General features: G+C 49.5%; 2 protein-coding genes across 12 annotated transcripts in view; both read left to right on the plus strand.

Moving 5' to 3' along the window:
• Window positions 1–2,536, plus strand: part of HMGXB4 (HMG-box containing 4) — a 33,836-nt gene extending 31,300 nt beyond the window's left edge. For all 4 annotated transcript variants that reach the window (XM_012434304.2, XM_012434302.2, XM_064367951.1 and 1 more), the window contains one exon: window positions 414–2,536. In XM_012434304.2, the coding sequence (XP_012289727.1) occupies window positions 414–458 (45 nt within the window). In that variant the 3' untranslated portion in view covers window positions 459–2,536. The remainder of the gene's footprint in view (window positions 1–413) is intronic.
• A 3,815-nt stretch (window positions 2,537–6,351) lies between these two features.
• TOM1 (target of myb1 membrane trafficking protein) overlaps window positions 6,352–27,845 on the plus strand; it is a 44,439-nt gene continuing 22,945 nt past the window's right edge. For 3 of the 8 annotated variants that reach the window (XM_012434295.3, XM_021668777.2, XM_012434297.3), the window contains exons 1-5: window positions 6,354–6,467; window positions 22,824–22,908; window positions 25,751–25,829; window positions 26,834–26,983; window positions 27,625–27,759. In XM_012434295.3, coding sequence (XP_012289718.1) covers window positions 6,416–6,467; window positions 22,824–22,908; window positions 25,751–25,829; window positions 26,834–26,983; window positions 27,625–27,759 — 501 coding nt within the window. In that variant the 5' untranslated portion in view covers window positions 6,354–6,415. Of the gene's footprint in view, window positions 6,468–19,284; window positions 19,449–22,823; window positions 22,909–25,750; window positions 25,830–26,833; window positions 26,984–27,624; window positions 27,760–27,845 lie in introns of all 8 variants that reach the window. The other 5 variants (XM_012434294.3, XM_021668776.2, XM_012434296.3 and 2 more) reach the window with 4 other exon arrangements.

Consider the following 27,845-nt stretch of genomic DNA (forward strand, 5'->3'; position numbering starts at 1 on the left):
CATAAGGCTTTGAGACACATAGTGCTTCCTTCATATGTTGGTCCATGGAACACGATGCTATATTACCAAATGCATGCTGCACTTTCACTGAACTAGAAAACAAGCCATTTACCAAAATAACGCTTAAAGAGAGAAGCATTCTAGCCCTTAAGGTACTGCAACTCTTTTGTTTCTTGTTTGCTATTCTACACACAAAGACAGTACAGGAATTGTCTCCTTCTTTTTTACTAGGATTAATAGGAGAAGTCAGCAGAAAAATTCCTAGCATAACAAACAACAGGATGCCACCTTCGTTCTCACCTGTTTTTCTAACTCCATTTGATTTTTCTTATCTCTTTCCTTGAACAAAGAAACATGTATCAGGAAACCAAGGTAAAGAACTCTTCAGTTGAACTTTTTTCTTTGTTTTGCAGTCAAACACACTAGACAACATCGCTTACATCATGCCTGGACTGTGACAGCAAAGAATCCTGGGGCAGAAACCTTGTCCTACACCATTGCTGGTTTGTGTATATAATGACTGTTCCAGATTCCTTCACTGGCTTCTGGGTGTAGGTTTTAAATTTTTACATCTATACATACATATATACATATATATATATAATGTACAATATATACATAGGACTGTAACTACTTTGCTTTTGATAATTTTATGAAATGGCAAAGGTTTAGCCAAGAGGAAATTTTGGCATGAATACGGGCTTGGGATTCTTTTTTCTCCTGTGGTGGATAAATCTGCCTTAAAAATCAGTGTAACTTGGGGGCTGGGGGCTTGTTCTGGGTGCCAAGTGCATCTCTTTATGGACAGCTAAAATGTGATTATTTTCCAAACTCAGTTGGACCTCCAGACCCATCACTGACCATTTGCCTTACCTGTCTTAGTCTGAAATGTAATAAGAAAGATTATGGAAAGATGCCAGTTAACTGAAAATACAAAGCCTTTCCATTTGAAGAGGACCTAGGTGGGAGGTGATAAAATTGTTCCCATTATAGTTATGGAGATGGCTTAGGTGATTTGAGTAGGGGGTTCATTCCAATTCCTACTATATAGGTGTCCATGTCTCAAAATTTATTGTAATATTGGTACCATTGGCGGCCTCAACAGAGGCCAAGGAGTTCTGTGAGCCCAGGCAGCAGAAAACACCTTGGAGGGTTCGTGAAGCTGTCAGTGCCACCAGTTGGACTTCCATACATTCTGAGCTAACCCAGAATATTTGGTCTGCAAAACTAAGAGCTGGTATCTTTCGTTGGCAGCATGAAGTTAACCACCAAGTCCTCATAAGCCATGCTGCTTAGTTGCTTGGTGGTTATGGATAAACTTTGCCCAGCATGATTTTTGGGTTCATCTTATCGGTTCCCCTGGTGGGCAGATACACAATGTTCTGTATTCCACATATAAGTGAATTGCAAAAACAAAACAAAACAAAACTCTCTCTCGTAGGTTTATTTATGTGTGCGTGTGAATGTATATTTTAATTATGTGTATTTAACTCTTTAAAATCTCTTAGATTTTAATTTATCCTGTAAATTTCTGTATATATAATTTAATAACAAAGCCTCCACCAGCAACAGCATGTGGAAGATACAGATTTGTTATTTCTCCTTCCCTTCTTTCCTTCCTTCCTTCCCTCCTTCCTTCCTTCCTCCTTGTCTGTTCCAATAACTCTGAATCATCTATATTTTAAGGTATTTTACCTCAAAAATGAATCATGTTAGGATTCTAATTCTTTATAAAGAACTTCATGGCCTTCAATAATGTCTAGAAAGTAAAATAAAGAGGAATAATAAAGAGGACTATTACCATCCCCAGCTGCCCTTATTTCCAAAGAACCAGACTTTTGCTTCCCAGTTGGAAAGAAGACAGTTGAGCACTTCAGAGTGGTTTTTAAATTTGGTGTGGGATTTTCTGCCACCACCAAGCTCTGAGTCAAATCCTACTTAATTTCTTCCCTTCGCCCCACCAGTTTTGTCTCGGGGCTATGTTGCTTAAGGGTAGCCTGGCTGCTGAATCCCTTTCTCACCAGAGCAGTTTTAAGATTTAATTGGGAATACAGAGAAAGAAACAGGATTGTTTGGGAACCAAAATCAAGAGGAACAGAAGTCTTAACTTGATTTCATGTGTTAGAACCTTGTACCATGCCTATTCTGTATCTGTAGAAGTTTCCTGTTTGACACAGGGTATCTAGGAGGGGCGGGGGAGACATGGATAGTAGAAAAGACATTAATCCTAGCATTGTCATTTATATACATTAATGAAATCCTGACAAGGACCTGCTTTTTGTTTGTTTTCCTTTGAAACCTAGCCCTACTGTATTTGTATTTAAAATTTGTACACATTTGTATAATAATCTGTACCTTGTGGTATTTGGTACTATTAGAGGAAAAACTTTGGAATCAGACCTTCTTGCAGTTTTTATATCATTGTTTTATTTTGTTTTTTAAAATTCTAGTGGTTTGATCCAAATCCCATTACAGTTGTATAAAGAAATAAAATTTTGTACTTATATTATTAAAAATCACATTTTTAATATTTGTAGTCCAGTCTCAGCTGTCTTTTCCCTAATCATGATAATCATAGTTGCTATGAAATTTTAAAACCTGTTTTTCAGTCTATTCTACCATAATTTTCTTAAGAAAAAAAGCAACCTACAGTGGAGATTAAATTTCTAATCTTGGCCATTTTCCTAACATGCGCTTTACTCTGCTTCTGTTAGTTTTTACATTGTAGAGGCTCTCATTTCCCCTTTCGCAAATTGTAAATTTAGCAAATCTGATAACTGTCCCTCCGTTTGTTGGCAAACGAAAGTATGTACATTATGGTGTTGGCCTAAATCAAGAAAATGTTCATTAATCTTATATAAGGGTTGCATCTGAATCATGTGCTAAATGATATGTTTCAGTACTGTCCTGGCTTAGTAATGCTGTTGATAAGTCACTTAATCTTAACAGGTTTCCAAAGTCCCATCTGTAGAATAATGTTACTTCCCTGTCCGTAGACCTGCAGCCAGCCAGCCTGTCAGAAATGTTTAATAATATTATGAATATTGAATATTGGAGATTCAGTCTTTCAAGGTAAAAATTTCAGTGCAAACACAAGGTGTTAAAAGTCATAAATAGTGAATTAGTATGATTAATTAAAAGGTGAATGTCTTATGAAGGGCAGTAAGGAAGAAACCACCATATCACTGAGTGGCTATTAGTGAGAGTGATTTACATACTTGGTCTCACTCATCCTCCCCCAAAGACTCACGAATATTATCTCCCTTTATAGATGCAAAAACGTACTTTTCCTAAGTTTATACTGCTAATAAATGGCAGAGGCAGAATAAACACTGGAATAGCTGACCCCAAACCCTAGACTTTTTCTAACCCAAGCTACTTTCAGATTTAAATCATGTATATAATTCATCAGAATGCTTTCCAGTATCTCCATTATCTCAAGTCCTGAGCAGATGTGATTGTAGGAAAGCCAGCTGAGATCTCTGCATTGTTCAGATATCTAGCTGGTTTTCACTCTTGTCATACTATTGTCTTTAAATTTTGAAGGCAAGGTATCTTGATTTTTGTCTGTAAGAGCTTAAAGGATATAATAGCTTACATTTATGCAGACTGTCAGTCTGAAGAAATTTGAACATTTTAACCCTCAGTAAAGCATGATGTTAATATTACTAAAACACTTGAAAAAGTAAATTGAAACACCATTTACTAAATGAGTTTGCTCCTTATTAGCATACTTTTTTAAGACAGTTTTATACTAACTTAATGTTTGCCATTTACATCCCTATCTACTGTGTTGATAAAATCCATATACTGGCTGGGTGCAGTGGCTCATGTCTGTAATCCCAGCACTTCAGGAGACTAAGACAGGAGGATCACTTGTGGCCAGGAGTTTGAGACCAGCCTGGGGAATATAGCAAAACTCCATCTCTACAAAAACTAAAAATAGCCAGGCATGGTGGTACGCATCTGTAGTCCCACCTACTTAAGAGGCTGAAGTGTGAGGACATTTGAGGCCAGGAGATCGGGGCTACAGTGAGCTACAATTGTACCACTGTACTCCAGCCTGGGTGACATGGAGAGACTCTGTCTTTATAAATAAATAAATCTATATACTTCCATTTCTGTTTGAATAGCTATATAGTAATCAGTTTGCATGGAGTTTTATGATTCCACTTCCTTTTGGGGGTATATGAGTTGTTTCTGATTTTTTTTTTTTTTTTTAACCATGAAGAATAAAGCTTACAAGAACCTGTTAAAAGCTTAAAGGAAGAGTCAGGCATGGTGGCTCATGCCTGTAACCCAGGACTTTGGGAGGCTGAGGTGGGAGGATCACTTCAGCTCAGGAATTCAAGACCAGCCTGGGCAACATAGTGATATTTTGCCCCTAAAAATAAGTAAATAAAGGTTAATGGAAGAATTCGAAAGAAGTTCATGCTAAACATACTCCATATGACCAAGCAATAAGGTTAAGTGAAGAAAGACACAGAAAGTACCTGACATGAAGGTCATCTTAAATGGACATCTTCCCGCTTATACTCCAAATACCATTACTGAAAGGTAGATATATTTAAGCTTTCATATGCTAGTCAGTGGGTTAGACAATAGTGGTGAGTAAAACAATAATAGTAGCCCAGCCCTCATGGAGATCCAGACTCGTGGGGGCAAGGGTATTTGTGAACAGGTCTCATGAGTGTTGTGGAAACACTTCAAAGCAGTTCTTACATTGTACAGTAAAGACCATCGGGCCCCATGGCTGCTCAGACAAGTGAATCTACAGAAGTGATTAAGTTCTAATTTAGGTTTTGTTTTTGTTTTTTTGAGACGAGTCTCTGTCACCCAGGCTGTAGTGCAGTGGCATGATCTCAGCTCACTGCAACCTCTGCCCCCTGGGTTCAAGCAATTCTCATGCCTCAGCCTTCTGAGTAGCTGGGACTACAGGCGTTCACCACCACACTCAGCTGATTTTTGTATTTTGGTAGAGACGGCATTTCACCATGTTGGTCAGGCTGGTTTTGAATGCCTGACCTCAGGTGATCCGCCCGCCTTAGCCTTCCAAAGTGCTGGGATTACAGGTGTGAGCCACCACGCCTGGCTTAATTTAGGTCTTCTATCTAAAATTTGTGCACTTTACTAGCCTTTCAGATTTAAAAACCACAAACATCACAATAAATACTAAAGCACCCACAGTAGCCAGACTACTAAGGCCATGGTTATTGTATTTTTGGAGTACATGCCAGAAGAAAAGGTCATAACCCATAGATAGTGTGTAGGTGTCAGCAGACACACCACACACAGCCAGGAAGGCTGAAAAGATTAGAATCTCAACGCTGGGAAAGGCCTCTGTGATTATTAGCTTGGGGTCCACGGTTGTACTTCAGGGACCCCAGAAACTCCCTAAGGTTATAAGCAAAATTGTATCGCTGCCTTTTTTCTTCAGAAAGGCTCATGGCTTTTGTGAAATTCTCAAAGGAGGCTGTGACCTAAATAAAATGGTTACGAGTCCTTGATCTAATTCCAGTATCTAAAGAAAATGGGAGCTGTGTTTGGCTCACACAGAAAATTTATGACAGAGACAGGTTATCAGAGCTCCACTCGTGACTACGTCTCTGTGCTTTCTGCCATCCTGGGCGCTAGCGGGAATTGCGATGCAATCCATTAAATTGCCTCTCAGTCTCAAGAGATGACAAAGCCCTTGCCCTTGCTTCTGATTTAAGGTAAGATAATTTGGGCTGCAAGCAGGGTGCATCTTAGAGCAAGGAGGCCTCGACATCAAAAAGGAAGAGTCCCAGGAGGCTGAGGCAGGAGAATTGCCTGAACCCAGGAGGCGGAGGTTGCGGTGAGCCGAGATCGCGCCATTGCACTCCAGCCTGGGTAACGAGCGAAACTCCGTCTCAAAAAAAAAAAAAAAAAAAGGAAGAGTCCTATCGGGACAAGGAGACAGCCCAGAGAGGCTGTCACCGAGGGAAGGTAGGTGTGCAGTCACAGTGAGGTCCCAAAGACTAAGGGCTAAGACACTAAGAGTCTCAGCTTCTGTGTAACCTCACCCAAGTCACTTCCCTGGTCTGCGACCCGGTTTCCCAGATATGTAAAGGGTCCTTTAGACCACGCCCCTAAAACCTCTTTTTAAAAGTCAGGGGCGTGGCTTAACGAGGCCCGCGCTTCCCGGGTCCCGCCCCCAAGCCCTACGTAGTGCTTGTCGCCCGCCGCCGCCGAGGAAGCCGCAGTGAGGTCGTCGCCCTCCGCCTCGGGGGCGGTACCCTCGCGCATCAGGGCGGGGCCTGTGGTCGAGCTCCGCGGTGCCGCTGCCCCGCCCACGCCAATTCGCCGGTCGTCGGGCGCGTCACGTGACGGGTCGGCGGCGCTGGCGGTTGCTGTCAGCTGATTCCCGGGGTTGGTGGCAGCGGCGGTAGCAGCGATGGACTTTCTCCTGGGGAACCCGTTCAGCTCTCCAGTGGGACAGCGCATCGGTGAGTCCCTGGAGCCCCCCACAGGTCCGCCCTGGTGCTCCGCACCCAGCTTCGGTCCCCTGGGTGCCTCCGGGTGCCTAGTCACGGAGGCAGGGAGGGCAACGAGGCTGGCGTGTCGCTCTCCGACCTAGCCCTGCCCAGCGTTCCGCCCTCCATTAATTGACAAGAACTTGGGCCATTAGGAAGCCTCGACTTGTGATAGATGTATATGACAGCTTGTAGGTAGGGAGAGAGGGCGGGTCCGGATGTCCACGTCGCAGCCAATGTGCGTCTGCTGGGGGTCCTGAATCGAGGGAGAAAGTTTTAGGGGTTAAAGGGACTGCGTTGTTGGCTGTGGCTGGGTCGCTCTTCTGGGTCCCGCCTCCTGGGCTCTGGCCGGCTCCTTCCTGGCTCACCGGGCTCGCCGGACAGGGACACCTGAGAAGGGCTAGAAGTCCCTTCTCCGAGGACCGCGGACCCCGGGGCTTGGCGTCTAGGGGGCGACTGGCCGGAGGGGGCCCAGCACCGGACAGCCCACGGCCAGGCCTCACAGACCTGGGTCTCACTTAGGACGTGTCCGCCTGGGCTTCTTTCTCGACCCAGCCTCAAATGGACCCGCACAGACTCTCAGAACCTGAGCGGAAGGTGGTCGGAGAAACCCCCCAGGTCAGCCCGCCTCGGTGTTCCGTAGATGGGGCAGCCGGACACTCGGACCAAGCCGAGCCCAGGGCACCTGGCGCCTGGCTGCTGGTCCGTGGTTGTTTGCACCCTGGTGACAGGAGACTTAAGTTTTGTGACGCAGCCTCTCTGGGCCGAGGTTTGTTCGCCTGTAATTGGCGGGTAATAATGGTTCCCACCTCCGTGGGCTTGTTGTGAAGATTAAATTCATTAATAAATGTGAAATATTTAGAACAATGCCTGGTACATGGCCAGTGCCGTATATAAAAAAAAAAAGAGTGGTAATATTTATTATCATTTATTATCATTGGGCTGGGCGCAGTGGCTCCCGCCTGTAAACCCTGCACTTTGGGAGGCCAAGGCGGGCAGATCACTTGATCCTAGGAGTTTGAGACCAGTCTGGGCAACGAGACCCCGTCTCTACAAAAATACATATATATACAAAAATTAGCCGGGCAAGGTGGTGCGTGCCTGTGATCCCAGCCACTCCATAGGCAGAACTGGGAGGATTGCTTGTACCTGGAAAGTCGGGGCTGCGGTGAGACCTGATGGCGCCACTGTACTCCGGCCTGGACGACGAAGGGAGATCTCAATCTCTTGAAACACATACACACACACATACACATACATACATGTACATATACATACACATACATATGTATTTACACACACACATTGTTCCTGAGATGCCACCAAGTGACAATTAGGAATCTGGAAATTGCTGGGCAGTAGGTCTCATAGGGTGCTCATTCGTGGATACCAACACCGTGAGAACCGACATGCCTTGGCCCAAACAACCACACTTCTCCAGGCGATGGTCTGGGTGTTCCCCATTCTTGCATGAAGAAACCATCGCATTACTATGAAATTACTTGTCATCTTTTTGATGATGACTTTTCGTCCTAAGTCCATACTGGGAAAATTTTAAGACAAGACATTCTTTCCATTCTTACTGTCTTGGAAGCCAAACCTCACTAAAGCTTGTCGACCCAGCTCTGTGTTGTAATCGCCACCGTGGCTGTTGGTGGCTATTCCGAGGTTTTGTAATCAATGCTCTCCAAGGGGGAGGTGCCGGTCCAGGATTTACACACCAGGAAGCTCCTGAACCAGGGAGGTGAACTGCCCTCTCAAAGGACCCCCGCCCTCCCCTGGACACATGCCCACCCCTCAGTGAGTCATGGTTTTGGAGCTGAAAAGAGAAGGCAGCTCTCCTCTCATCTTTATTTTTCTCTGACTACAGAAACCACTGCTTTTATCACATGCCAAGTTTAAGACTTCCTACTTAAAAATAAACAAGTAAATAAAAGACCTGGTTTCAAAGTCAGCCGCATATTCTTAAGGCTTTCTGGAGAGGCTCACCTGGGTTCTGGATTTCAGCTGGTCAAAGAAAACTCTTCTTACCCTGAAGGGTCGCCTTTCTTGGGCAAGAAAATACTTCTGTCCAAAAAGAATGCTACTAATTCATAATACCTTAGAGCACAAATAGAATTGTACCACAAAAAGAGCCTTACCTTGGAGATCTAACCTGGTAGTTCTCATCAGAATTCCTAGGAGGGCTTGTTAAAGCAATGATGTCTGGGCTCCAACCCCAGAGTTTCTGAGTTGCCAGGTCTGGAGTGGGACTCTAGAATGTGAATTTCTTTTTTTTTTTTTTTTTTTTTTTGAGATGGCATTTCACTCTTGTTGCCCAGGCTGGAGTGCAATGGCATGATCTTGGCTCACTGCAACCTCCGCCTCCCAGGTTCAAGCGATTCTCCTGCCTCAGCCTCCCTAGTAGCTGGGGTTACAGGCATGCACCACCACACCCAGCTAATTTTGTATTTTTAATAGAGATGGGGTTTCTCCATGTTGGCCAGGCTGGTCTCAAACCCCTGACCTCAGGTGATCCACCTACCTCAGCCTCCTAAACTGCTGGGATTACAAGCGTGAGCCACCGCGTCCGGCTAGAATGTGAATTTCTGATGAGTTCCCAGGTAATGCTAATGCTGCTGGATTGGAGACCACATACTGAAAGCCTGTGCGCCAACCCATCCCCTTCATTTTACACTGGCGGAGACTGAGGTCCAGAGGGGAAAAGTGGAGGCTGTGACTCACCAAGACCCCAGTGAATTGACAGCAAAACTGAACCATTGAAATTTGAACCAAAGCTGAAGAGACTCCAAAAGTAGAATTAAATGAAGAGTTTGAGTTAATCCCCTCAGTATTCCATATTCTTTTAGATAAAGAGGCGGAGGAAGTACTGCTCACTGGCTGTGATTACTGATGACGTAGTAAAGCTGCTTGTAATTCTGTAAACCAGGCCCGTCTTTGCTGCAGGAGTGCAATCTCTTCTCAAGCCTGCCGGCTCCCATGCATTTGTTGATAGTAGAGTTGTAGAGCAGTATGGAACTGACATCCCTCAGATGGCAGGTTCTAATGATGCTAATCAGGAATGAGTGTCAGTCACTCAAATCACAAAGTTCTCATCTACCACCCCCCCCAACACACACACACACACACACACACACATATACACACACTCCTTTGTGCTTGCTGGTCCCTCTGCCTGTGTTGCTTACTCCTGTGCCCCCACTGAGGAGCTCCAGATCACCCTTCAAAGTACAGGGCATCATCACCTCCTCCCTGAGGCCCGCCCCAACCCCTTTGGAACCAGACATTGCTCTTTTATTCTCCCATTATCCTAGGTCCTCGGGCCCCCTCAGTCTGTGACTTGGAGCCCTGAGCCTCAGCTTCCTCCTTGGTAGAATGTTGCTAACAGCATCTGCCTCACAGGGTGGTTGCTAGAATGAAGCAAGATAGTCCTCTGAGTGCCTGGCACAGTGTGAGTGTATGGAAGCGTTAGCCCTTCTCGTCATCACCATCATCATTTTTATTCTCTCTCTCTCTCTCTCTCTCTCTCTCTCTCTCTCTCTCTCTGAAGCAGAGTCTCACTCTGTTGCCCAGGCTGGAGTGCAGTGGCACAGTCTCAGCTCACTGCAACCTCTGCCTCCCGAGTTCAAGCAATTCTCCTGCCTCAGCCTCCTGAATAGCTGGGATTACAGACGCATGACACCACACCCAGCTAATTTTTGCATTTTTAATAGAGATCTGGTTTCACCATGTTAGCCAGGCTGGTCTTGAACTTCTAACCTCAAGTGATCTGCCTGTCTCAACCTTCCAAAGTGCTGGCATTACAGGCATGAGCCACCACGCCCAGCCTATTTTTGTTATTTCTACCCTCATCATACTAACATGCCACCATCACACTCTGTTGGTGGTTGTGCATATCCGCCTCCTCATCTAGGCTGAAGTTCTTGACAGCAGGAACTGTGCCTTATTTCTCCAGACCCTCAGCACCTAGCACAGTGCCTGGCACGTAGCAGGAAGGAAGAAGGGAGGAAAAGAAAGTAACATTTTATGAGCAAACACCATGATACCTCCGCCAGGTATTCTGCTAGTGTCCTGGGTATTAATCATGTGGTTACGCGATGCGGTTTGGCTATTTTTTCCCCCATTTCACCAAAAGTTAGTCTAAGGGAAAGCATCACTTTCCAGCATTCCACAGCTACTCAGGGTCAGAATCCAGACCCAGATCTTCTCTTGTACCCTCACTGCACTGCCTCGAGCTGCCCAGGGCTTCTTTAGAATTTCTGTCAGTCCAGCCCTTCAGGATCCACTACTCTTGTTCTACCCCCCAGACAAGGACATGCACATGGGTCCGCACGCTTGCAGGTCCCTCTATCCCTATCGATGGGTAGGGGAGCTTCCCAAGGACAGCACCCGTAGCTGGGAGGATTCTCAATCCTTTGTACAAGCTGGTGTTGCCACAGCCCACTTCTTTCAAGGATTTCAAACCCTTTCCAGGTATTCTCTGAGGACAAATCTTACTGGCTCTGGCTTTTTTTTTTTTTTTTTTTGAAATGGAGTCTTGCTCTGTCACCCAGGCTGGAGTGTAGTGGCACGATCTCGGCTCACTGCAACCTCTGCTCCCGAGTTCAGGAGATTCTCGTGCCTCGGCCTCCCAAGTAGCTGGGACTACAGGTGTGTGCCACCACACCCGGTTAATTTTTTGTATTTTTAGTAGAGACGGGGTTTCACCATGTTAGCCAGGATGGTCTTGATCTCCTGACCTCGTGATCCGCCCACCTCGGCCTCCCAAAGTGCTGGGATTAGAGGCATGAGCCACCGTGCCCCGCCCCTGGCTGTTTTATAAACAGATGTCAAGAATCCCATTTTTCATTTCTGGCTATCAGCTCACCCATAAGCACTTGGAGTCCAAATCCTAGATGATTGCTGAGAGCAAGTTGCAAACAACAGAGGTGGTAAATATGGGCAGTCCCTAGGGCGAGCCTCCGTGGTTAGGGTGGTGGGAACTGAATGTGAGGGGAGAAGAGCCCAGAGCCTAGAGACTCAGCCCTGGAGGGGAAAGTGAGAGTCAGAGCTGTCTTTGAATCCACAAAAGCCAAGCCAGGGAGCCACAAGAAGGAATCACAGAAGAGGCTGGAAAGTGGACACTTAAGTGATGCTGAGGAGACAGCAGGCTGGGAGGCAGGACACCTGGTTCCAGCTCTGCTTCTGCTCCTATGTCCCGGTCCCTCTCCATTGCCCGTCTCCCCTATCAGCAGCACAGAGGTGCCACCATTCTCCCTCTGCTTCCCAGAGGATTGGTGAGGAGCAACAGAGGGGATATATAGGGACAGAGAAGGGTTGATACCAGAGGGAATCATCCAATCAACCGATGGCTGTTGAGGAGGATGATAGAACTGACTGTGCAAGGCTCCAAGGACAGAGTGCGTCGTTACAGGAATAAGCAGTTCAGTTTCCGTATCAGTCGCTGTCCCTAGAGACTTGCAAAGATGGAACTCTCTGCCTTGCTTGGTAGTGAGCTCTCCACCACAGGAGCTGTGAAGGCAGAAGCTGGGGTGGGGAGGGCGACTGTAAAGAGCATTCCTGCGTTGGTTAGCAGAGCAGCGTAGACCAGGGTCAGTGAGCTTTTTCTATAGAGGGCCAGATAGTAAATACTTGTGGTTTGTGAGCCAGATGGTCTCTGCTGCAGTTACCCAGCTCTGCCATTATAGCACAAACCAGCCAGAGACCGCAGGTGAATGAATGAGAGTGACTGCGCTCCGATAAAACTATTGTCAGTGAAATTTGAATCTCATGTAATTTTCACATACCGTGAAATATTCTTCTTCTTCAGCGTTTCTTCCCACTATTTAAAAATATAAAGACCATCTGTAGCTTGAGGACCATACAAAAACAGGCTGAATATGGCATGTGGGTTCATAGTTTGCTGACTTCTGAATCAGAGCAGCTGGCCAGAGGCAGAATGATGGAGCACAGTGTTCCTCAAAGTGGGTGCCAGAGCACCCACGCTGGGGATGCTTGAGGGTACTTACCCCCGCAGCATGCCTGCAGGAGCCCTAATATCTTGAAGCTTCTGTTTCCTGATCCTTAAGTACAAGAGCCACATCAGAGCCCCAAGTTCCTGTCTTGAGGTTGACAGAGCTTTGTCTAGAAAAGGCTTTGTATCAGCTGTACACATATTAGCTGTACACATATTAGTAGGGCCCAGGGTGAGCTTGAGTCAGACTGAATGGTCTGAGTCCTGGTTCGTTCTTCACCAGCTTTGTTACCTGGAGCAAGTTACTTAACCTCTCTTTTCTTCAGTTTCCTCATCAATGAGGATAATAATAGCACCTGTCAGATGGAGCTGCTGTTGTGTTGTAAAGCACTTCCTGCCAGACAGGGAGTGCCTGTAATTGTTAGCTGTTGTGATTCTTTACTGGTGTTATCATTCCTGGGACCCAGTCTAAGTTAGTAAGTAGCCAAGCCAAGTGCCAGCCCAAGATTCTGACTCCAGTGCAGCCTTTGTGATGGTCTTTGTGTCCCTGGCAAATGAGCAGTCACTGGCTGCGTGGCAGCCACATTCACAGACAGGTCAGGTTTCAGGCTGTGGGGAGGAGCAGATTCTTACTTGGAAATTAAGGCCTTGGCCTGCCCCTATGGATAGAATTGGTGAATAGGTTTTGTTCCCTTAGTGAGCTTAAAGAAATAAGAGTAAAGTTCCAGACTTCCACCTTTCTGGTTTAAAAAATAAAAACCCTCAGTAAACCCTCAGTGTCTCCTAATTAGCCTGGGGCCATCACCCCAGGAGAAGCAGGGGGATTCAGGACAGGTTAACTCTTTACTCCCTTACTAAGGAGATCTGGAGGGCCAGCTGCGGTGGCTCGTGCCTATAATCCCAGCACTTTGGGAGGCGAAGGCAGGCAGATCATGAGGTCAGGAGATCGAGGCCATCCTGGCTAACACGGTGAAACCCGTCTTTACCAAAAACATACAAAAAATTAGCCAGACATGGTGGCCCGCACCTGCAATCCCAGCTACTCGGGAGGCTGAGGTAGGAGAATCACTTGAACCTGGAAGACAGAGGTTGCAGTGAGCCAAGATCTCACCACAAAGATCACCTGGGTGACAGAGTGAGACTATCTGACAAAAAAAAAAAAAAAAAAAACCTAAGGAGATCTTGATCTAGGCCAGTGCCCTCCAAGCTCCTGTCCTTCACATAGCTGCTTTGTGATTTGTGGGTACCCCTCACCACCTTCATTATTATTTTCAGAGGCTTTTCTTTTCATTGGCTTAGCTGTTAAAATTCGACGTCATCCTATGTGATTATAGCCCTGAAATCATGGCTTTGATGTTCATGTTTTTTTTCCTATCCTGCATATGCCTCCCTAAAAATGTCTTTAAGTTTCCCCATGAGTCCACCTGGCGTGATCTCAGGTAGCTTATTTTGATCTCTGGGACGTAAGCAGCCTGAAATAGAGTCACAGCTTAGTCTCCGCATCAGAAGAGCTGGGTTCAGGTGCCAGCTCCGCCACTTCCTGGCTGTGTCCCTCAGGTCTCTACCTCAAGGGACATGGGAAACTTGGAAGTTGACAGAGCACTGCAAAGTGCAGTGAGAACCACTGCGCAAGACCTGAGGAGGGGAACTGGGCCTCGCTCCTGCTGGGGAAGGTTGCGAAGGGAAGGGTGAGCCAGGGGAGGAGGTAGGGGGAGAGAAGAACCAGCCAGACCACAGGCGCTGAGACAGACTGAGAATGTAGGGACAGACAGAGGTGTCTACTGTTTGAACTTGTTTGTGTTGGTGCAATATAAACCCTGTAGTGGTTAACTTTACCTGTCAACTTGGCTAGGCCAGAGGAGACACATATTTGGTCATATATGACTTTAGATGTTTCTGTGAATGTATATCTTACATGAGATTAACATTTAAATCACTAGACCAGTATAAAGCGGATTGCCCTTCATAGCGTGGGTGGGCCTCATCCAATCAGTTGAAGGCCTGAATAGAAAAAGACTGACCTCCCCAGAACAAGACGGTATTTGGCCAGCAGACTGCCCTTGCCCGTGCACTCAGACGGCATCTGTTCCCTGGATCTCCAGCCTGCCGGCTCGGCCTACAGATCTTCAACTTGCTAAGCCTTCACAACTGCACAAGCCAATTCCTTAAGTGCTCGCTCGTGCTCTCTCTCTCTCTCTTTCTCTTTCTCTCTCTCTCTCTCGTGTGTGTGTGTGTGTGTGTGTGTGTCTTTTTCTTTCTGTAGGTTCCTTTTCTCTAGAGAACCCTGACTAACACAAACCCCGCTCCACCCCTGACCACCCAGATTGTCAGCAACGCCTTTTACACTCCCAAGTGGGGAATGAAAATAAATGCCATCTGCACCTCGGCCAGCCACTTCAAGCCTCTGCCTTCACAGCCTCACTCCCTCTTACCTGGGGAGTTTTAGAAAGCCTTTCTTCATCTCACTGACATTTCCCTTTGTTAGGTACTATAGTTAGTTACATTGACTTTAAGATTGTGGGTTGCGGAAGCAATACCCTCTGCAAGGTATTTTAGGGTTTCTCTTATGGTCTGTGGTTAAAAAAATAACAAGGGACAGGCAGCCAAGGTTTTGAGGAAGGGTGGCTCGGGAAATTAGGAGACGGATGGAACTTTCCACACTGGGTCTGGAAAGAGTTATTCATTTGGAAAATAGGCCTCAAGACAAGCTGCTGGCTGAAAAAAAAAAAAATGGCTTCTGCATATTTGTGATTTTAAAATCTCATGGGAGTGCTTAAAATTTTCAGTCGTTTTGTACTTGATATGCTTGTAGAGAATAGCATTTATTTTGGCACTTGACATGTGTACTCTCCTCACACATCCCTGGAAGGTGAGTGCTTTGGTCATCTTTATTCTGTAAAGGAGGAACTGAGGCACAGAGAGGCCGAGGAGTCACCCGGGGTCTCACAGCTGGTAGGTGCTCGAGAGTCTGGGCAGGATTTATCTGTGTCTGCATCTCATCCTCCCAACTTTTTCATCTCACTGATTCACCTTAGAACTGAATGAGGCCAGGTGCAGTGGCTCACGCCTGCAAACCCAGCACTTTGAGAGGCCAAGGCAGGCGGATCACCTGAGGTCAGTTGTTCGAAACCAGCCTGGCCAACATGGTGAAATCCTATCTCTACTAAAAATGCAAAGAATAGCTGAGTGTGGTGGTGGGCGCCTATAATCCTAGCTACTCTGGAGGCTGAGTCAGGAGAATCGCTTGAACCGATGAGGCAGAGATTACAGTGAGCTGAGATCGCACCACTATACCCCAGCCTGGACGACAGAGTGAGACTCCATCTCAAAACAACAGCAACAACAAAAAAAGAACTAAAAGAAACCTGCTGGGTTTCCCTTTGAGTGAAAACATCGTGTCCATCTAGAATGAATTTGTTCGGTGATGGCTCCTTCTACATTTCTGCCTAACCTTCTTTACCACGTTAGTTTCATCCTCATGCTTGTGTTCTCATGGTAGGAAGCACAGGTGAAGTCACCAACTGCCGGTGTCTCCATTACCAAGAAAACAAAACTTTCCCCAGGAGCCCCCCAAGAGACTTCCACTTACGTCTCAGTGGCCAGAAGTCACAGGGCCACCTCTAGCTGCAAGGGGGCCTGGAAAAGCTAAATGCTGTGAGCTGGGGGACTGTCTTTCACAACTACTAGAGTCAGCTCCATGTGGTGGGGTTAATAAAGATTTCATCTAGTCACTGGGAGCAGTAATAGAAATACAGGGAGTGTGGGTTCCCACACTGCATTTCCAGGTGGACAGCACAGCTGGCCTTTGTCCAGAAGGATCGGTCAGAATAGTAAAGGCTTTGGAGATCATGTCCAAAGCGGAGTGGTCACAGGTCCTGAGGATGTTAATTGGAGGACTGATTAAGGAGGGATGTGGTACTTTTTAAAAGTATTCAAAGGACTGGAAGTTGGAAGGAAGATTAGGATTTCCACACAACCACACAATAGCTACTGAGGGATCAATGAGGGCCAAAGGGTGGAGGTATTTCCCTTCATTTACAATGTCATAAAGGTTTACTGTGCTGGTGAATGTGGCCTCATCGTTCATTCAGTCATTCAGCAAACAGGTACTGCAGGTTTCTCATGGGCCAGGTCCCATCTAGGGTAGAGAGTTGGACCATTCCTGAGCTAGCTATAACCCCCACCCTTAAAGAGCTCACAGACTCCTGGGAGAGAGAGATGAAGAAACAAAGAAATCTCACATAGAATTATTTTAATCACTCCACTAAGCAGTGCTTAGAGTTGTGGTCTGAGGAAAATGCTATTGGCCTTGACTAGAAGGAATGGGCCCTGTGGGGGGTGTCAGGGCAGACTCCACCAGGAGACCTGACCTTTGAGCTGGGCTTAGAAGCATGAGTTGAGGTGGGGAGGAGTACATTTGACATCCTGGAAGAAGGTTCAGGCTGGGCGCGGTGGCTCATGCCTTTAATCCCAGCACTTTGGGAGGCCGAGGCGGGTAGATCACCTGAGGTTGGGAGTTTGAGACCAGCCTGATCAATGTAGAGAAACCCTGTCTCTACTAAAAATACAAAAACTTAGCCAGGCATGGTGGCAGGCGCCTGTAATCCCAGCTACTCAGGAGGCTGAGGCAGGAGAATCGCTTGAACCCGGGGGCAGAGGTTGCAGCAGCCCAGGCAACAGTGAGAGACTCCAGCTCAAAAAAAAATAAAAAAGAAGATGAAGGGAATTCAGCCGACTCACACCTCTGCTTCATCAGCATGCCCGCACTGTCGCAGCACCTGGTCCTTCCCCCGGTGGAACCTTAACCTTTTGTAATTGTCAGTCATGACATCGAACTGGACTGACTGTAAATCACCCCTGGGGCAGGACCTTGCTGGATTTGCTCACTCACCGCTCCCTGTAGCCTGGATGACAAGCGTGGAGAATCTTTGAGAAGCACGTAGTGTAGTGGTTACGAATTTGGACTTGAGAACCCGACCTCTCTGGCTTTGAATCTACTCTGCCTCTCACAAACTGTGTGGCCGCAGGCAAGTTGCTGACGTCTCCATGCCCCTCCATTTATTCATCCTCTATCTTAAAGGTTGTGGTGAGGGGTGACTGAGGGTGTGACGTGCTTTATTAGTCCTATGCCGGGTGCATGCTGACTGCCAGATGAGCATGTGACCTGGATGAGCCTGACTGAGGAATGGCATCGCAGACGGGAGCTCAGAGGCGTGAGAGGACAGGCCACATACAGGGAGGGGGTACAGCTGCCTGGCTGATGCCAGTCCCTAGAGAGTTCAAGCTTTTGGTCCTCAGGCAGTGGGGGTGATGGACAGTGTTTAAACAGAGGAAGTCGTGCTTGGAATTATGTTTGAGTAGAGTGTGGAGGTGACAGCCCAGGCCTGGGAGGTGGCAGCCTGAGCCAGAGCTGTCTCAGTGATCATGAGACTGTTAGAATGTGCAGGGTGAGAGCGAGACAGCTCCAGGCTGCTTCCCAGAAGGCTGGCGTCAAAAGGGGTGGTACCAGCTGGACGCAGTGGCTCACGCCTGTAATCCCAGCACTTTGGGAGGCCGAGGTGGGTGGATCACCTAAGGTCAGGAATTTGAGAGCAGCCTGGCCAACATGGTGAAACCTCATCTCTACTAAAAATACAAAATTAGCCAGGTGTGGTAGCAGGTGCCTGTAATCCCAGCTACTCGGGAGGCTGAGGCAGGAGAATTGCTTCAACCCTGGAGGCAGAGGTTGCAGTGAGCCAAGATCGTGCCACTACACTCCAGCCTGAGTGACAGAGTGAGACTGTTGAAGGATAGAAAGAGAGAGAGAGAGAGAGAGAAGAGGAGGGGAGAGGGAAGGGAGACAGAGGGGAGAGGGAGGGGAGGGGAGGAAAGGAAGAAAGGAAGGGGTGATACCTACCATGGCCCCCATCTCTGATGCTGCCCATGGTGCGGTGTGTCTTTGCTGACCACTCATTCTTTGTCTTGGCTGAAGTCACAGTCATCGTAGCTTGGTTACTCATTACTAACCTTTCCTGATGTCATACTGACATTGTCTAGCTGCAAGATCACAGCACCCTGTGAGGCAGGCAGTCTTATCCTGATTTTACAGGTGCAAAAACAGAGACCCAGAGGGGCTGAATCTTTGCCCACAGTCTCTGAGTTAGGTGAGGCCAGTGTCGTCCCATGCCATCCTGATCTCCATGACGGGAAAGTGAGTCTTGCCATCATGCCAGGAAGATTATCTGGAGTCCTCCAGGGAGGTGGTGTCTGCACCAGGCCCAACAGGGAGAGGACAAACTGCTGTACAGATGCACAGGTGCCCAGGGATCCAGAGCCACAGGCTTGCCAGCCTAGGCAACCGCAAAGCCTCCTGATGACAGGTGGAGGATTGCAGGGCCGGCTCTGTCAGGAGCTGGAAGACAAGCGCAGCTGCTACCCAGAGGCCCTTGAAGGTTACTGCCAACAGCTCGGAGGTCAGGGAGTCAGTTGTCATTCTCGGTAACTGGTAACCACTGCCAGTGTTTTTATTCTGCCTTCTTAAAATAGCAAGCTGAGTTACTTCTGTGGTTAAGAACAAAAACAAAGCAAATATTGCCAGATTCCTGTGGGTTTAAAATTCTGCCCTGATGGAATATGCCTAATCTGTGGGCATCTGAAGGAAATCCATGACTCTCCCCAGTCCTGCAGTCCACGCCTGGACCTGGAGGAACCTGGAGGAGCCCAGAAGGGGTTGCCTAGCCATAGTCGGGACAGATGTGTCCCACGGCCTCCCAGGAACTGTCTCGAACCGTAATTGCTCAGATCAGTCTTGTCCCGATTTTATCTCCTCCTCCTCTTCCTCTCCCCTTTCCTGTTTAGGCCACATGTCCCTTCCCACCCTGCAGAAAACCTCCATCTTCTGATTGGCTCTGCCCACTGCTGCCCGCTGCCACTCAGGGCTAAGCAGCTTGGCCGCTGCTTGGGTCACATCAGACTCCTGCACGGGAAGGGAGGCGGTCCTTCTGCACCCACCTGATTCCCAGGTATGGGATTTCTCTTATTTATCAGTGTCCCCGCTTTCCTTTAAAAGCCACTGGCTTGCCTTTCCAAAGCAACCACAGCCTCTCCTGAAACGCTGATGTTCAGTCCTCCGGGAGATGAGAGGTGCCCTTCGCTTTCAGGGGTACTGGGGACAGAAGGGGATCTGATAAGGGGAACCTCTGAGGGGCCTGCTGATGGAGCTCAGGGAGGAGAGGGCCAACTGCCTGCATGGTTGGGAAGGACACCCCTGGGAGAGCAGAGCTCCCAGCCCCCGCTGAGAGATGGGGATGATCACAGAAGCCTCAGGCACCTGCACCACAGCATCAGCAGCTGCTCCACCCTTTCCTCTGTGTGCTCTTTGGTTGCTGACCTCTCTGTGCCTCAGTTTCCTCGTGAGATGAGGGCATAATGCACACCTTACAGAGTGTGAAAACTAAATCTCATTCTTCCTGTGAACAGCTAATGTTGCTTGATAGTCTATGGCATATAACTTGGTTAAAATGTTATTGTGGGAGGGCATGAGGCCTGGCCACAGACCAGGGAGACGCAGAAGGATTTGGTCAGGAAGGACACTGTCATTTTCAGGTTTCAGAGCGTTCCCTCTGGTCCGTGTGGAGAATGGGTGGGAGGAGGGAGGCAGGAGGAGTGAAGAAGCTGAGGCGGTGGTCTAGGGGGAGGATGGTGGCCAGTCTGGGGAAGGGGCAGTGGCAGAGGGGATGGCAAGAAGGGGATGGTGTAATGGAGAGAGATCTGGGAGCTGACTTTGCAGGACTTCGTGGCCTTTAGATGTGGGCGGGGAGAGAGATGACACTAATCCTCTGGCCCGTGTGACTGAGGCTTGCTGAGATGTGGCCCATGGTGGAGGAGCAGGTTCTGTAGGTTAACACTGATCGACAGGACTAACACCTGCCCCAAAACCCTCCAAAGCAGGGCACGAACAGGGTCGCTTGTTCAGCCTGCTTCGTTCTTCCCAGGTGGCTCTGTGGGCGTGGAACCCCCAAGGGCAGGGGTGTGGTACAAAGAAGCCACACTCAATAAACCTTGGCAGGACGGACGACTCTGTCTTTCAGCCCTGTCACAGGAGCCCTCCTCCACCCCTCCAGGCCTGTCTAGGGGTAAAGCAGCCATCCTCTGCCTCAGCCACCTGGCATGTGTCCTGGGCCACCTTGGCATCCATCTGGCTCAGGACCTTAGGGTGGAACTCAGGTTGGGCCAGTTGCAAAGCCAAGGTCTCAGAGCCACAGTTTTAGAGTTGGTTGGGCCAGCCTGGCTAGAAGAGGACCCTGTCCAGTCCCACAGAGACTGCCCTCCTCCTTCCTCCAGCAGACTGGGTTTAGCATGCACTTTAGCGTCTTTCTGGTACCCTAAGGCAGGGACCATGCCCATCATGTCCACATGGTATCCCAGTGCCTGGAATCGACCTGGCTTACAAATAGCTGTGTAGCAAGTGAGGCGTCACCCACCCTCCCCGAGCCTCAACTGTTTCCTGGGCACAGCCATGAGGAGAGAGCCTGCCTTGCAGGACAGCGTGACATCACGTGGAATAACAAACTCTACGTGCCAACTCTGTCACACATTCCTGATAGATAATAGACACCTGGCAGCACTGTGCCCAAGTGCCAGGACCGCCAGCCAGCAGGTGTGCCAAGGCTGGCAGGACGGCTGCAGAGGCCAGCAGGTGGATGCGTACTCCACATTGGACACACGTAGGGGAGGGGGACTTGGGTAGTGCCCTACATCAAAACAGGATCTCACCCTTAAAATGCTAAGCATGGCCTGTCTTATCACACAATCCTCCATGTAATCACAATATAGACCAGCCAGAGTGATGTGCGTAATAAAACGTTGCCTGCAAGGAACAAGGCATACAATTGCCTATGTGCACGTGGTTGAACTGATCTGCGTGAGAATGGCATCTAGGAAGGCGCAGAGAACAAAAAACAGGTCACACATTTAAGAGGATGGACAGCGCTTTTCTTTCCTGAAGACGGTTTATGAAAGTGCTGGTATTGCCAGTCCCTGTATTCATCATTCATGTAACACCAGTCGGTGCCTCCCACATTACAGTTCACAAAAGGCTGCCAGCCCGGTACCTGCCACCCAGAAGACCTGCAGCCAGTGGTCTCTGCCATGAACCCGGCTTCAGGAACTCTGCAGCCAACTCCTGGCCTGGAAATCTTCCCTTAGGAACTGCTACCAACTGAAAATTTTGTGGAACTGAATGGAGGTGGTGGAGGTTGTATTTAGTATTACGAATATACCAAATGCCACTGAATTATACATGGTAAAATGGCTTTATTTTATGTGACTTTCATGTCAACTTTTTAAAAAAAGAAACACCACCACTTACAGGCCAGGTGCAGTGACTCACACCTATAATCTCAGCACTTTGGGAGGCCGAGGTGGGTGGATCACAAGGTCAGGAGATCGAGACCATTCTGGCTAATATGGTAAAACTCCATCTCTACTAAAAATACAAAAAATTAGCCGGGCACAGTGGCACGCACCTGTAGTCCCAGCTATTCTGGAGGCTGAGGCAGGAGAATCTCTGGAACCCAGGAAGCGGAAGTTGCAGTGAGCCAAGATCGTGCCACTGCACTCCAGCCTGGGCAACAGAGCGAGACTCCATCTCCCAAAAAAAAAAAAAAAAAAAAACCGCCACCACTTACTGAGTATTTATTTTGTGCCAGTACCGTGCTGATACCTTGCATGAATTGTCACCTCTTCTTGGGGCAGTTCTGCGGAGTGGCTTGGCCTTGGTCCCTTCTGTGAGTGCCTCGGAAGGGCGCAGGAGGGCAGGGCCACCTGTTGGTAATCGAAGTCCTTGCTTCCTAGGTAAAGAAGGTCCCTGTGAGATTCTAGAGGAAACTGGTTACAGGGGATGCCTCTAGGAAAAGGGGCTGGGACAGGGACAGAAGGAGATTTACCTAACTTCATTGTACACCCCTGGAGAACTTTTATATGTTGAACCAATGAATACTTACCAACTCAAAAAATAATTCTAAAGTCAAAGGAGGACATCTTATCTACAGAAATGAAGCAAAGCACTGTCTCCATGTTGTCATGTCAGAAACAAGCACACGGAGGCTGCCTAGATTCCCCTCTGGCGCATCCCTTTGCTACACTCAGAGCCATGGTTTCCTCATCTGTTGAAGGACAGAGGTACTCCCAGTCTCAGTGACTACAAGAATCTGGTGACGATGGGCCTGTGTGTGTCAAGCAGTCTCACACAGGGCCAGGCCCTGTGCCCGGGAAGCGTCTGTCATCTTCCTCTTCCCCATCTCTTCCAGCCCTGCACTCCCCTCCCCTCCCACCCCGGTTTGAGTTTACCCATTTGGGACCCCCACATGCCTTTATGACTCATGGTTTCTTCTCAGAGAAAGCCACAGATGGCTCCCTGCAGAGTGAGGACTGGGCCCTCAACATGGAGATCTGCGACATCATCAACGAGACAGAGGAAGGGTAAGGGCCCCCCAAGGAGAGGTTGTGGGGCGCGGGTAGAGATGGCCATCCACCATGCAGGCAGTGGCTGCCAGGAGCCTGCTGGTGTCTTCCTCAGCCCCGCTCCCTGGTCCTGCCAAGGACTCACGAGAGTGAGGGTGGCAGAAGGAGTGGTGGGCAGAGGTCAGGAGAGAGAAAGCAGGAGGCAGAAAACCTCAGCAAGCCTCTAGACAGGCCCGGGAGCTTCATGGACGTCGCAGCTGCAGATCACTGCAGTATCCTTGGGGACAGCAAGCCCCATGTCCCTTGTAACCATGGGAGGAACAGGCTTAGCGTCATTCAAGTGCATTGCTGTTTATTTGGGCACCTTGTATACTTCAGACACCATAGGAGGCACGAGGGACCCAGCAGTGATCAAAGGCTGGTGTGACCCTAAATCTTACCAAGTGTGGCACTTAAACATAGTCTCATTACTTAAGTGTCTCCCTCATTGGGTTGTGACCTCCTTGTCACACCCTTTGTGCTCCTAGCAGAGTGCTGGACACCATGGGCCCACAGCAGCGGCAAGGCCAGAACTTCCGATTCCCAGAGCTTCCCTCTAGGGAGGGAAGGTGTCCAACAAGGACACTATCCCTGCCCTCTAGGAGGCTGCTTCTCTCCCAGGGCGGGCCCCACCCCCCAGGTCAATGGCTCATGGCAGAACACACCAGGGAATGATTCTGATTCCCTGTTCTCTAGGCCACCATAGAAGTGGAAACAAGTCCCTATAAAGCACTGAAGTAGCCCATGGGTCAGTGGCCAAGCCAAGAGCAGGAGCCAGGGAAGGGAGAGGGGCTGCCCAGGGAGGCAAGGGTTGGAAACTGCTCTCAGGCTTCTGGGCCAGGACTTCCCTTTGTCGGCCGTAATCCCTTTCCCCACCGTGTCCCTTCCACTGCAGGCATGACCGTCTCCACAGCTCCAGCCCTCAGGCAAACTCGTCCCTAGAAAGCCTTGCCTCTGCCTTCACTGCTGCTGAGAATCGGTGCCACGGTTCCAGGCTCTCCTGCCTTAGTCCTGCATGGGGTCAGCACTGACAGGCAGGCAGACAGCAGAATGGGCCCCAGGGGCCACTGGCCAGGCTGGGAAATGTTACTCACGCTTCGGCAGCAGGCTGGGCTCTAGGAAGGGAAGCTGTCCAAAGAGAACACCATCCCTGCCCTCTAGCAGGCTTCTTCTCCCCCAGGGCAGGCCCCCAGTTCAGCATGGCAGGGCAGAACTGGCCGGGGAGACTGGAGGACCTAGGAGGGTGTCGTGGATGGGATGGATTCTAGCCGAGCTTCACCTCATGGATGTGGAGATCAGGGTGCAAGTGGGGCCCCTGCACAAAGGCTTTTAGACAAGAGCAGTTAGAGCAGCACTGAGGATGCCTATATCAGGCCAAGGGTGGAGGGTGGTGGGAATCACAGAGGGGACAGGGAGTGCAGGCTGGCACCCGAGCTCAGGGCCTCCCACCACCGTGACCCCTAGGCTCTTCAACCCTCCCCGACCTCCCCCACATTCACTGTGGCCTCCTCTTAGTTCCTCCAAGGCACCAAGCTCCTCTGCACCTAACCTTGGTCTAGGCTCTGACCTTGACCTGAGCTGCTCTGCCCTCACTCTCCCCGGCTGGCCCTTCCATCTTTCAAGGCCCAACTACAAAACCACCTCCTTGGAGGTCTTTTCTGACCACCCCCATCCTCACCCCTGCCCTTTTGCCGGGGCCTGCTTATTCCCTGCTCTTCTTTGTGTTTCCCCGCAATGTGAGGAGGAGATAGGGCCATATGGTCTTGCCGCCACTGTATCCCCAGCACCTAGCATGGTGCCACACACATATTAGATGCTTATAAGACTACTATGGGCCAGACATGGTAGTTCACACTGGTAGTCTTAGCATTTGGGGAGGCTGAAGCAGGAGGATCACTGGAGCCCAGGAGTTCCAGGCTGCGAGCTGTGATTGCGCCACTGCCCTCCAGCCTGGGCAACAGAGTGAGACTCTGTCTCAGGAAAAAAAAAACTTGAATGGAAGGATAAATGGACAGAGCAGCTGGCCAGGACGGGGCATCAGAACACTATGCTGGTTGGGCTCAGGGGCTCATGCCTATAATCCCAACACTTTGGGAGGCCAAGGTGGGAGGATCATTTCAGCCCAGGAGTTCGAGACTAGCCTGGGCAACATAGCAAGACCCCATCTCTTTTTTTTTTTTTTTAATAAAAGTACTATGACTCCAGGTTATTTGTTCTTAAACTTGAGCATGCATAAGAAATCCCTGGGGAGCATGAGAAGCATTCAGATTCAGAGGCCCCAGGCTTTGAGAATTTAGTTCATGTGGTCTAGGGTTGGGGCAGTACAGTGGCGCGATCTCAGCTTACTGCAACCTCTGCCTTCCGGGTTCAAGCAATTCTCCCGCCCCAACCTCCCGAGTAGCTGGGATTACAGGCTTGTACCACCACGCCTGGCTAATTGTTGTATTTTTAGTAGGGACAGGGTTTCACCATGTTGGCCAGGCTGGTCTTGAACTCCTGGCCTCAAGTGATCCACCCACCTCTGCCTCCCAAAGTCCTGGAATTACAGGCATGAGCCACCGTACCCAGCCAGGTTCTGCATTTTTAACAAAATACTCTAACCTTTTCTCAAAGTGACTCTGCTGCAGGAGGTCCAGGGGCCACGGGCTGTGGGTCCTTGCTAAGCAGTGGGCTAGGAAGACTCGGATGAGATCAGAACCTGGCTGGATACACAAAACAGATGGGTCACAGGGAGGACGGCCAAATCAGAACTGTTCCAACTCTCCAGGGCCTCTGCTGTTGGGTAAGGGGCTCTGTTCCTTCTTCTTATCCTCCTTCTTAGTCCCAAAGATGCCCTCCGAGCAGTGAAGAAGAGAATTGTGGGGAATAAGAACTTCCACGAGGTGATGCTGGCTCTCACGGTGAGTTCCCCATCTGTCTGTCCTATGGTAGGACCACAATCCAGTGAAAGTCACCTCTCCTCAGACCCAGCAGGACTCCCAGCCCCGCCCCCCAGGGCTCCTCATTTGAGGCTGGAAAGGAAATGTCCGTGGGCAAAGCACCATCCTGTCTACACTGCAGACAGATACAGAATGGCAAGAGGCCATTTGGCAAGGTTCTCTCCAATCCTGCAGCATGGGAGCAGACGCTTACATCACTCCAGAACCACTGGCAGGGAGAGCCTGGGCCAGAGCACCTGCGGGTGACATGGAAGCCCACTAAACCCAGGCCTCCCTGGGGTCCGGGAGGCTGGTGGACTGAGTTGGGTGCTGCCCAGCACTTCGATGCTCTGGAAAATGAATGTAAAATAAATGCCAGTGGCTGAGAACAGCCTTGTCCACACCACTGAACCGGTGTAGATCTCAGGATGGCCAGACACGTGTGGGCCTCCTGGCTGGCAGCATGGGTTTGTCTGGGGAAGATAGAAACGCTGTCCCATCCCATCCTCCCCACAAGCAGCATTTACATCCAGGGAAATTGGCTTAAGCGAAAAGCAAAGGCAATTCCTGCGACTCAGTAGGAAGCGGAGAGTGGGGGAAGGGAGTTCAGTGTGTTTTCCCTGGGCTGCAGGCTCACCAGTTGATTGACAGCTCAGGTTCTCCTTGATTTCCTCTTGGAGAGCCCCTCCCTCTAGACCATATCAGCTCAGAGATGGCATCAGGATTCTGTGTGCACTGACGCCGGTCAAGCAGGAAAGTCCAGGCCGCACACCACCCCTCTGCCCACCCTAGGCCATTCCTTCCGGTAAACAAGTCCCCCAGTCCTGGCATTGTCCCATTCTTCCACGTTCAGGGTCTCACTCTAGGAAGTCCCATCTCCTCTGCTGGGCCTCCTCTCCGGGACACAGGAGGAGCCACGAGGGTGGGGGTCCTGGGCACCACCCCTCCTCTGACCAGGTGCTCAACAGCACCTCTTGTCCCTCCAGGTCTTAGAAACCTGTGTCAAGAACTGCGGGCACCGCTTCCACGTGCTGGTGGCCAGCCAGGACTTCGTGGAGAGTGTGCTGGTGAGGACTATCCTGCCCAAAAACAACCCACCCACCATCGTGCATGACAAGGTGCTCAACCTCATCCAGGTGAGTTCCAGGACAGGACAGGGCAGGGCAGGGCAGGGCCAGGAAGAGCCGGCAGCACAGGAGGTTCCTGCCCAGCCGAGAGCTCGAGGCCATCGTGTTTGCCCCAGGCTCCACTTCTCTTGCCGGGGCGTCTCGGTTGTCTGCTGGTTGGATGTTCTGTGCCAGGAGGAAGCTTGCCAACTGCGTGCTTTGCTGTGGAGGGAGCAGGGCAGATGTCGTTAAAAAAAATAGGGAAAGGCCGGGCGCGGTGGCTCAAGCCTGTAATCCCAGCACTTTGGGAGGCCGAGGCGGGTGGATCACGAGGTCAAGAGATCGAGACCATCTTGGTCGACATGGTGAAACCCCGTCTCTACTAATACAAAAAATTAGCTGGGCACGGTGGCGCGTGCCTGTAATCCCAGCTACTCAGGAGGCTGAGGCAGGAGAATTGCCTGAACCCAGGAGGCGGAGGTTGCGGTGAGCCGAGATCGCGCCATTGCACTCCAGCCTGGGTATCAAGAGCGAAACTCCGTGTCAAAAAAAAAAAAAAAAAAAAAAAAATAGGGAAAGAATGTCTCTCCTCTTTCTGGGTGCCAGGTGGGCGGGCTCACGGGGGGAAGATGAGCTGTGGTTACTGGCCGTGTCCCCTTGTCCCCTCTCAGTCCTGGGCCGACGCGTTCCGCAGCTCGCCCGATTTGACAGGTGTTGTCACCATCTATGAAGACCTACGGAGGAAAGGTCTGGAGTTCCCCATGACTGACCTGGACATGCTGTCGCCTATCCACACGCCCCAGAGGGTGAGAGAATTGCCGCGCCGGGAGCTAAGGGAAGGGAGGCAGGACTCAACATCCCCAGCCTGGCCCCTGACTTCCTGGGCTCTTGA

Source organism: Aotus nancymaae, unplaced genomic scaffold (genome assembly GCF_030222135.1).
Source record: "Aotus nancymaae isolate 86718 unplaced genomic scaffold, 86718_ANA_hifiasm-v0.15.2.pri h1tg000076l, whole genome shotgun sequence".
Lineage (NCBI taxonomy): Eukaryota > Metazoa > Chordata > Mammalia > Primates > Aotidae > Aotus > Aotus nancymaae.